This window comes from Eptatretus burgeri, chromosome 6 (genome assembly GCF_056783735.1).
Source record: "Eptatretus burgeri isolate ZD-2024b chromosome 6, Ebu_testis_v1, whole genome shotgun sequence".
Taxonomy (NCBI): domain Eukaryota; kingdom Metazoa; phylum Chordata; class Myxini; order Myxiniformes; family Myxinidae; genus Eptatretus; species Eptatretus burgeri.
Genome location: NC_140966.1, coordinates 20,233,520 through 20,244,280, shown reverse-complemented (window position 1 = coordinate 20,244,280; position 10,761 = coordinate 20,233,520). Strand labels below are relative to the sequence as shown.

The 10,761-nt window shown below is 40.2% G+C and overlaps 1 protein-coding gene across 6 annotated transcripts in view; it reads right to left on the bottom strand.

The window, feature by feature from the left end:
* Positions 1–10,761, bottom strand: part of DGKZ (diacylglycerol kinase zeta) — a 746,996-nt gene that overhangs the window by 393,582 nt on the left and 342,653 nt on the right. For 5 of the 6 annotated variants that reach the window (XM_085884240.1, XM_085884239.1, XM_085884241.1 and 2 more), the window contains 2 exons: positions 1,911–2,039; positions 1–52 (listed from right to left, as the gene is read on the bottom strand). The exon at positions 1–52 is cut by the window's left edge and continues 17 nt beyond it. In XM_085884240.1, coding sequence (XP_085740366.1) covers positions 1–52; positions 1,911–2,039 — 181 coding nt within the window. The remainder of the gene's footprint in view (positions 53–1,910; positions 2,040–10,761) is intronic. The other variant, XM_085884238.1, reaches the window with a different exon arrangement.

The window sequence follows — 10,761 nt, the reverse complement described above, 5'->3', positions numbered from 1 at the left end:
ACTTCCCTTCTTGCCGCCGTCGGTGAACCCAGTGATGCCGTACAAATGCTGGCTGCAACAAACAATGTCAGCATAACAATGAGTACATATATCATTACAGTAAATATTAAACCCAAAACCTAAATCAGGAGAAGGAAAAATACCGCTTTCAAAACATTATTCAGCATAATGCTAACAATCATGACTGCACTTCATAGCCAAAGATGGCTGTTCACTTGTGGCATGGGAAGGTGATTTTTTCTAATAATGCAGAAGTTGCTGTCCATATAATAACCATATTCTGTGACAGCTCGCTGTGCAAGCTGTTTTCAAGACTCTCCAAGATGACCAGACCAATTGCTACCCACAGTTCTATGGAGAAATTTGTAACTTGTGAAGAGTGCCCGTATTAACTTGCCCACTTTTCACGTCAGACACCGTGGGATATTTAACATCCACATATCAGTGTTGGCAGATTAGTTCTCTGGCTTAACGTCATTCCATTGGATGGCACACAAAACGATGCATCACCCTGCATCAAAAACAGCAGGGATTTTTCTTCTTCCACATCTTCTACTACTTCTTCTTCTTTATGGAAGTGAGGCTGATGGAATAGAGGGTTCCACTGATGGCCACATTTTGACTGCACGAGTGGAGAAAGTCACAAATCAAGGAATGAAGTTGGCCTTCTAAGCCACAGCCATATAACTTGGCAAGCAAAGCAGGACGCAGATTCGGTTGAATGCCTGAGATATGTCCAGGGAGATGGTGCTAATATCTTGCTTGAGATTGATGGCCTCCAATGATTGCTGAGAGAGGAGCAGAATCATGTCCAGATTTCATTGTATGTGACAGAATTCAAAGTGATGGTAAGAGATCAGGCTATTTGAAAAAAAGCAAAGACTCAACATCACAAGAAATGATGGATTCTATGAATTTGCTTGTAAGTGGAAGCAAACTCTTTGGCCTAAAGTGTGTAAGGTCTGTTTTTACACCTTTTGTGGACTGGCATGATGTTTGCTGACTTACATGGAGAAGGACAGACTGCAGAGGGCAGATAAATGAGAAGCAACAATGGCAGATCAGGATTTGAGAACAAACATCGGCAATGATGCCATCTGGGCCAATTGCTGCAGCAGAATCAAGGCTGGATAGACCTTTTCCGTCCTTCTCAGATGAGAAGGGCACAGAGTCATGTGGAGAGCGAGTATGTCTGGGTAAGATCATGACATTTTGGGGTGGCTTGTGTACACCAGATGTAAACTATGGAGGCATAGAGAGAGTTTCGACATTCTGCCTTATCTTAGGCAGAGTCTTCAGTAACATCACTGCAGGTGAGAGATAGGATGGAGGGGGAGTATGCAACAGAAACAGACTTGACAAGGTGCAACAATGATTTGGAGGAAGGAGACTGGTTCAAGAGTTCAGCCTTGAGATTTGTAAGATGATGTTTTCTGTCTTGCCCAAGCATCGAAATACACTTGTCGCAAGCCTTATGGAATGATTGAAAGTTATCACAGTCAGGTTAGCTCTTCAATCTTGAGAAAGCAAGCTAATTGACTGTAACTACCTCCCCATATGATTCAATGTAACAGCATGCACACACGTACACCACACTGTCAACTCCTGATCATCCTGTGTTCCTGTCCGAGCCTGCCCATGGAAAACTAGTTTTTAAGGACTGGCATTGGAAACCGATTACTGTTCAGGCTCGGTGTGCCAATTGGCTTTCTTGGTCCCTTTTAATCCTGGTCGCTTCCGATGCTGTGCCCCCACCCACAATATTCATTAAACCTGTTTCTTTTAGCATGAGTCATTGCCTTTTGAACCAGTGGGATCATCCTCCAGCGTAATCAAATTCCCCTGAAAAACCACACGTGCCCGCTGAAACCACAGCACATTTGAAATAATAAATTCTCACCACAACGCACCACGGAATTGCCGTGAGCACGGATCTGCCTCCACTCGGTGTCTTGGGAGTTTATCTCCGGGGGTCTCGCATCGCCCGTGAGGGGGGCTGAGTCCCAAAATTTTTTATTATTTTGCAGTATAATCTTCTTCTGCACAATAAAGAGTAGGTCATAAAAATTTTGTCAGTTTCGTATGGCAATATGATTAAAGTGTGTATAATACTGTGATGTTGAGAAACCCATGAAAATATATCAATGGGAAAATAAACGATTTGTTTGAAGTCAGTAAGCACCATGTGGTGAGAAGAAAGTGAACTGGTCTTTCTACAAGGTACTGGGAGAGAGAGAGAGAAAAATAAAAAAACAAACACTTTTATCTCACATCCCAATAAAAAAAAGTATTAACAAATCAGAACAAAATACTGGCATGAAGGAAAAAAAAAAAAGAAAAAAGGAATGAGCAGTGTTATTTGGATTAATCTACAAAATATTTATTTATTATAAATGAATTGCATTGAAAAAGAGCCAAGTTACATTTATCAGGTGAAAGGAAAAAAGGATACATTTAGAATTAACTTGGGCCCAATTTTTTTTTTTCGACAAGGTTTAAAAGAAAGGGCAAATTACATGATCATGTAAACAAGTATCAAAATAAAACATTTGGCAAATAAAGAATTACAATAGTATTATTAAAATTACAAACTTCAAATAAAATGAAACTCAAACTTCGAGCCAACAAATCATAATCGAGGACACAGCCACCGAACCAACCGCACACCTTCAAAACGGCCGCGTAGATTTTACATTTCAAAAACCAAGTAATTAAATAAATTAATATGTAGGTAGTGGAGATGATAACGAATATATAAAATAGTTAAAAACTTCAAGGTGATTATATATATATATATATATATATATATATATATATATATATATATATATATATATATATTCAAATGGTTAAATGGTGATAGTGATGGTAAAATGTATATAAATAAATAAATGGTGATGGTAGAATGTATATAGATAAATAAATAATTCAAAGTGCGATGGTGAGAGTGGAGAGGGTGAAGTGCATTTAAATAAATAAATATCTTCTTTCTTATGCATCACAAGGCTGCTGGGTAGCATCATTGGCTGGGAGCACGAGATGGTAAAGATGGTAACGTGTATACTGTATATGATGAAATAAATGTTTAAAAATTGTTTGTCGGTCATGGAGATGGCAATTTATATAAAAATAAATAATAATTCAAGGTGGTGGGTAGGTCCTGGTGATGGTAAAATGTTAGTAAATAAAGAAATAATTAAAGGTGGTTTGTGGGTTGTCAAAGTGTCAAAGTTAGAGTAATAAATAACTAAATAATTCAAGAGTGGTGATGGTAACGTGTACGTCAATAAGCCACGGTGGTATGTCGGTAGTAGTGATGGCAAAGTGTATGTAAATAAATAACTAAATAATTCAAGAGTAGTGATGGTAAAGTGTATCTGCACTATCAGCGGTCTGTGTGTGTGTGTGTGTGTGTGTGTGTGTGTGTGTGTGTGTGTGTGTGTGTGTGTGTGTGTGTGTGTGTGTGTGTGTGTGTGTGTGTGTGTGTGTGTAGCCATTTTCCTGAGATGGCTGAGAAGATTTTCGTTAAACTTTCTGAGATTCATCAGTGAGTTTCAGGGAGTGTTTTAGGCAAAATAATGTTTTGGAAAATTTTTGAAAAAAAAAGTTGGATGTTTTTGGATGTTTATTTATTAATTTTGTTGAATCGCTCTGTAGTGCCTAAGCCTTTGTAACTATGTGCAAAGTAATATTAAATGATCCCCGACACCATTCCTTTGTTGGTGGAGGGAAGTGTTTTAGGTCCCCACAAAAATAATAGGAAAAAAAAATTTCCTCAAAATGCCAACAGGATTAGAAGAGCACCAGGCAATACTGTGTACCTCTGCTAGTACTGTATAAATAAATAAATAGTTCAATGGGGGTATGCCGGTAGTGGAGATGGTAAGGTCTAAAAAAAAAGTTTTATGTTGGCACTTATCTACTTGAGATGCTAAAGCGAGATGCTAAAAAAAAAAACACATAAATAATTAAAAGTTTGTGTTGTTTATGGAGATGGAAAAGTATATCTTCTTCTTCTTTCGGCTGCTCCCGTTAGGGGTCGCTACAGCAGATCATCCGTTATGATCCGCATACTGATTTGGCATAGGTTTTACGCCGGATGCCCTTCCTGACACAACCCTGGTCGCCTCTTACGACACAGGGATAAGGATTGGGTTTCGCCATGATTCCGGGCTGCCCTACACCCTCTCATAGCACGGCCCAGCACAGAGCTCCCGTCCTCAAGCGATCCTCCAACCAAAGCCTCCGAGTAGCCGGATTACAGGCGCACGTCACTACACCCAGTGGAAAAGTATATATAAATATGTAATCATTAATGAAAGCAAATACTATAGCTTACTGTACTGTTGTTTTCTCCGGTAAAATTTTTTAATTGCCAAATTTCTAATTTGGCTCCAATTTCAAAATAGTTTCACGTGACTCGTTCCCAGATGTTACTGCATACATGTGCCAAATATGAACGAAATATCCCTTTATTTATTTATCTATTTGCTGATGACTCCACTCTCTGCCGTTACATCCCTCATTCTTCAGACAGGCAGGCTGCAGCAGTAGCAGCAGCAGCAGCAGCAGCAGCATGTCCATGTCTATGTCTATGTCTATGTCTATGTCTATCTCTCTCTCTCTCTCTCTCTCTCTCTCTCTCTCTCTCTCTCTCTCTCTCTCTCTCTCTCTCTCTCTCTCTCTCTCTCTCTCTCTCTCTCTCTCTCTCTCTGGACCTTGACAAAATCACACTAAGGTCAAATACATGGAATATATATTTCAATCCTGACAAATATCACACTTTGACTATCTATTTCTCCCTCTGAAAGGACTGTCTGTTAAGAAAGTAGATGGGGGATTTTCCAATTTTCCAATCTTCTTGAGGAAGTTCAGTCTCTCAAATTCCTAGGTCTCACTATCAGCTGTGGTCTTTCTTGGGAAAATCACATTTCAAAGTTGGCCTCCAAAGACAGCTGCTGTCTGGAGATCCTCCATCGTACAAGGTCCTTCCTTGACACTCCTGAACTCCTATCCACCTACAAGGCCTTCATCTGCAGCTTGAGGGAGTACTGCTCTCCCCTCTGGGATGGCTCGACTGCCTCACATCTTGCTCAGCATAATGCCATAGAAAACAAGGCCTTTAAGATTAAATCGGAATCCCCAACAATGAAGCTGAGTCTATGGGCCTGTCACTTCGCCATCGCAGAGAGGTTGGTGGTCTCTCTCTGTTCTACCGCCTCATCTCTGGTCTTGTACCCTCTGCTCTTTTCATGCTTTGTCCCCACCCCTCCATCCCACCCAACCAGGTTTCTGCAGGACTAATACGGTCCACCATTAACCCCCTTCGAGTAAAACTATCTCAATGCAGAATTGCTGCTCACCTCCATTCAATCATTCCTCTTTTCACCCACCTGTGGAACCAACTTATACATTCTTTTCAATCTCATTCTTCCCTCCAGGTCATCAGGACAGCTGTTTCTCCACCACCTCAGATCATCTCCATTCCAAAACAATAACATTTTGTACCCTTGTTAACACCCACCCATCCCCACGCCCTCCTCCTTCCAAATTTCCAGTTTTTCCCTCTTGTGCATTTCCTACTGTATCCATCTTTCTGTTCCTGCCCCCATTCCTCTCCACACCCTTTGTTTATCCAAGTCTCCCTCTATCTTGGTTTCAACTCTGCTGTTGGTGCCACCCTCACTTCCTCACTCTACTGTTCCTTTTCTCCTGTATGTATCCTGAAACGTTCAGTGTAGTAGCTTTTCCACGAGGCGAGGCTATGTATGAAAAAAAAGTGTCCAGTCATTCTCGAGTGGAGGTGTTTGGATGGACAGATGGACAGGATCAAAAATATAAGCCACCAGCTAGGCTGACACCCGGTTTGGGGCGAATGAAAAGATACACAACCATCCACTACAACTTAATTAATGGCCACAATTAATCCATCAAAACCTATTCACAATAAATTATTAATGGGACACTGTTTTTGCAGAATGGACACTGACAGGACAAGGTGGCACAATTTAATAATGAATAAAGAATAGGAGAAGTAGGGCGTTCGTTAGGCAGGGGACTTTCACTCAGATTGTGGTAAATGCATGGAATGGTCTCCCTGCACTGCAAGGTCCCAATGGAGTCAATGGATATTTATAAATTTGAATTAGGGGAGTACTTAGATGTTGACATGATTGTGCAGGCTTAGTGGGCCAAACGACCTTCTCTTGCATTGAAGTTCCCTGTATTTGCCAACAAAAGTTTCGGTCAAATTTGAACCATTCACATGTAAACTGAAATGAATCACCTGAAAGGCCAAACAGATATTGTCTATGATTTTGTTCATATTTGATACAGGTATAAAAAGTCTGGAAAGAGAAGTATTAAATACAAAAAAAATATAAAAAATTAAAGAAAAGCCAAGAATGAGAAAGAAGTGGAAATGTTTGGAGTTCGGTCAAGGTGACAGGAAGAAAAAAACAGAAAGAACAATGGAAGTGAGTGAAAGGCATACAAAGTGGAGAGTGGGAATAAAGGTCACACACTTAAGACTCTATGAAGTATGTAGATGACCAATCATGAAGATTGCATTTTTATCCCCATTATCAGCAATTTCACAAGAACACATGAAGTGCAATAAACAACAGGAGCACATGATATAATTCCAAACTTTTTTTTTATATTTTGACCATCAGGCCAATTGTAATTATGAAATTGAATGCATGAATCGATGGTGCGAATCAATAATGAAGCTAAACAATCTGAATCAATAAGTAGCAGGTGAATGTGATTGTCCTGCACAGCGATAATGCCGATGATTTGCAATCAGCTGCTGTCAGGTCGTGTGATGGGATGTAATGGAACTTTCTGACCTGACGGAGAAAAGCACCGACTTGTGCCCATCACCATGGAAACGTCAGTACAATGTGCAAGAAGTTTGAGAGTGATGATTTACAGTTCTACTTTTTTTTAAACCCAATTGATGCTAACTGCCCTGGGTTATAAGTCCTTGCAATCTTGTGTGTGTGATGAGAATATATATATTTTTTTTATCAAGAACTCAACAGTCAAAGTGGAAAGCCATGCAAAAAGAATACGTATAGCAAACATAATGACTATTTAAAATACTTTTGAAAGATCAGAAATGAATGGGATATGCGTAAGATAATGGACAGCTGATGCCATGAACGATTCGGGAGAGGACAAGAAAAAATGGAAAATAAAGACTGAATGTAACTGGACCGATTCCAGATGAGGGAGCGATCAACATTTACGTGGGGGACCGGATAACAAGGACCAGAGAGCCGCACAGTAAACGAGTGTTTAGATCTAAAGGAGTGAGTGGTGCAATAACTTGGAACCGACGGCACATTTTTCCAGATGAATGTGTACTATGCCATTCCAACAAGTAGAAACAAGATCACATTTCCGGAAAGAAGTTACAGGTATGGTTGGTCAAATTTGAAAAGATTCATGGAGGTCAACTTATGCCGGCAGTTCAGCGAAAAGAAGACTCCATTCTGCTTCCACAGATTGATGGGGAGGATTTGGTTGCCCTTGACTTCCAGTACCACCACGAGTGCTACAATGAGTAAACAAGATTTATTAACAAAGCCTGCCAAGCCATTGAGATCAATCCCGACATGATACATGTATGCATAGCATAAGTTACGTGATGACATAATCAGAGAGTGACGACAAGGTAAAAAGGAGATTCTTCTTACATTTGGCTGAATCAACAAACTCTTAATACGAACAATTGAAGAAATGGAAGGGAATTGATGCTCCATATCGGATCTGGTACCTGAAGAAAAGGGTTCTGGTACAGAAAACCTTCCTCCAGTTCATCTCTCTGAACCTAGCCAACTGTCAAATGAGCAACGTAGTTATCTCTGCCAACGAAGGTGGACAGAGGTATTGTATTCATCCGTGTTTGTTTGTCTGTTTGTGAACAGGATATCCAAAAGTCTATGGGTGGATTTGAACGGAACTTGGTGGACGGGTTGGGTGTGTGACAAGGACGCAGTCATTAGATTTTGGCGATGATCAGAAGCCGGAAAAACAAGAATATTTTATATGATTCTTAACAATTGAGAGATTTGGCCAAAAAATGATACATAACACGATATTTCAAAAAGTTGTGGACAGATAATGACAAAACTTGGTGGATGAGGTGGGGAAGTGATGAGAACAAGCCGATTAGATTTTGTTTGAGGTCCGGATGCAGATCCTGCCTTTCAGTGGGTACAAAACGCACACTCTTCAGCCCGGTGAAGGTATGCACTCTCCCAAGTGCCATTCTACTCATAGTTTATTCTGAAACCCTTTCGGCAGAAGATCTGGCAGAGCGTCTCATTGATAACTCCACATCTGCTGAAAGCTCCACTAACGAGGAAGATGATGATGAACAGGAAAAGTAATGAGCACCTCCAACACTGCACACACAAATGGCCATCTGCAATCTGCGAACACTGTACCATGCTGCTCTAGTCATTAATTCACTGATTAGTAGTAACCACCCACCAAGACATTGGACTCCAACTGCATCACACTTGTCAATAGATCAAGCCAAGGATGTAGTTTCGCCCAACTTCATAATTTATTGGCTCGGGTTGTCGGTGGATCATTGGATCCAGATAATCAACCTTGGTTGGCATGTCAGGTGAGTGTAATCACAAGATTTTGTCACTTTTGCATGGCATAATCTACTTAGCCAAGAAAGGCAAAACACCGATGCCCAAACACACTACATGTGTGTATTTTCCTGATAACGGTAGGTAAACATTACACATGGACATCAAATAAAGATAAGTCAATCCAGTTTTAAGACAACACTTGGCATTTCAATGTGGAACGACTTTGAAATTCTTTGATAAACTGCAATGCAAACCTTCAGAAGCAGTCAGATACAGTACATCAATGAGTTTTTGGACACATTCGGTGCAGTAATCATTGGTAGCATATGTTTAATGTGATCATGACAATTAGTGCAATTTGCGATTTAGATTTGGACAATTCTATGTTCAACACACACTGACGCTTTGAATTTAGCAGTCTCAAGACATTTGCGAATAGATAGTTTCTTGAAAAATTTAGTGGCTATGCACCAATGGTTATTGTTAATTAAACAATGTTTTGCATTCAGCACACTGTGTAAGTGGATATTTTTGTGAGGTTTTCGGTTTTTTTTTTGTTACTCAAGCCACAACCACATATTTAAAAAGACACAACAAATGTTTAGTAGTGACAGGTGTATGCGAGGATGAATTTGTGAATCAGAAAATTAAAAACTTGCAAAACATTTCTCTGGCTCTAAATCGCAAAAATGCCTGGACACAAAAATATTGACTTGATACAGTGTTGTAACATGGAGTTTCATCACCATTTACATACAAAAACACAAGACCCTCTGCCAGATCTTCCACCAAAAGGGTTTCAGAATAAACTTTGAGTGGAGTTGTACTTGGTGGAGTGCAAACTTCTTACAGGACGAATAGTTTACGTTTGTACCCACCGGAAGGCAGGATCTGGGCATCCAGACCTTCAAACAAAATCTAATCGGCTTGTTCCAGTCACTTCCCCACCTCGTCCACAAAGTTTTGTTATTATCCGTCCACAACTTTTTGAAACATCGTGATATGTATCATTTTTGGCCCTATCTCTCAATTGTTAAGAATCATATAAAATATTCTCGTGTTCGGATTCGGATCTTCGCCAAAATCTAATGACTGCGTCCTTGTCACACACCCAACCCATCCACCAAGTTCTGTTCAAATCCACCCATAGACTTTTGGATATCCTGTTCACAAACAGACAAACAAACACGGATGAATATAATACCTCTGTTCACCTTCGTTGGCAGAGGTAACTACGTTGCTCATTCGACAGTTGGCTAGGTTCAGAGAGATGAACTGGAGGAAGGTTTTCTGTACCAGAACCCTTTCCTTCAGGTACCAGATCCAATATGGAGCATCAATTCCCTTCAACTTCTTCAATTGTTCGTATTAGGAGTTTGTTGATTCAGCCAAATGTAAGAAGAATCTCCTTTTTACCTTGTCGTCACTCTCTGATTATGTCATCACGTAACTTATGCTATGCATACATGTATCATGTCGGGATTGATCTCAATGGCTTGACAGGCTTGTTAAGAAATCTTCTTTACTCGTTGTAGCACTCGTGGTGGTACTGGAAGTCAAGGGCAACCAAATCCTCCCCATCAATCTGTGGAAGCAGAATGGAGTCTTCTTTTCGCTGAACTGCCGGCATAAGTTGACCTCCATGAATCTTTTCAAATTTGACCAACCATACCTGTAACTTCTTTCCGGAAATGTGATCTTGTTTCTACTTGTTGGAATGGCATAGTTCACATTCATCTGGAAATATGTGCCGTCGGTTCCAAGTCATTGCACCACTCACTCCTGCAGATCTAAGCACTCGTTTACTGTGCGGCTCTCTGGTCCTTGTTATCCAGTCCCCCAAGTAAATGTTGATCGCTCCCTCATCTGGAATCGGTCCAGTTACATTCAGTCTTTATTTTCCACTTTTTCTTGTCCTCTCCCGAATCCTTCATGGCATCAGCTGTCCATTATCTAACGCATATCCTGTTCATCTCTGATGTATAAAAAATATTTTAAGCGAGTCATTATGTTTGCTATACGTATTCTTTTGCATGCCTTTCCACTTTGACTGTTAAGTTCATGATAAAAATATATTCTCATCACAAACACAATATTGCAAGCACTTATCATCCAGGGCAGTTAGCATCAATTGGGTTAAAAAAAA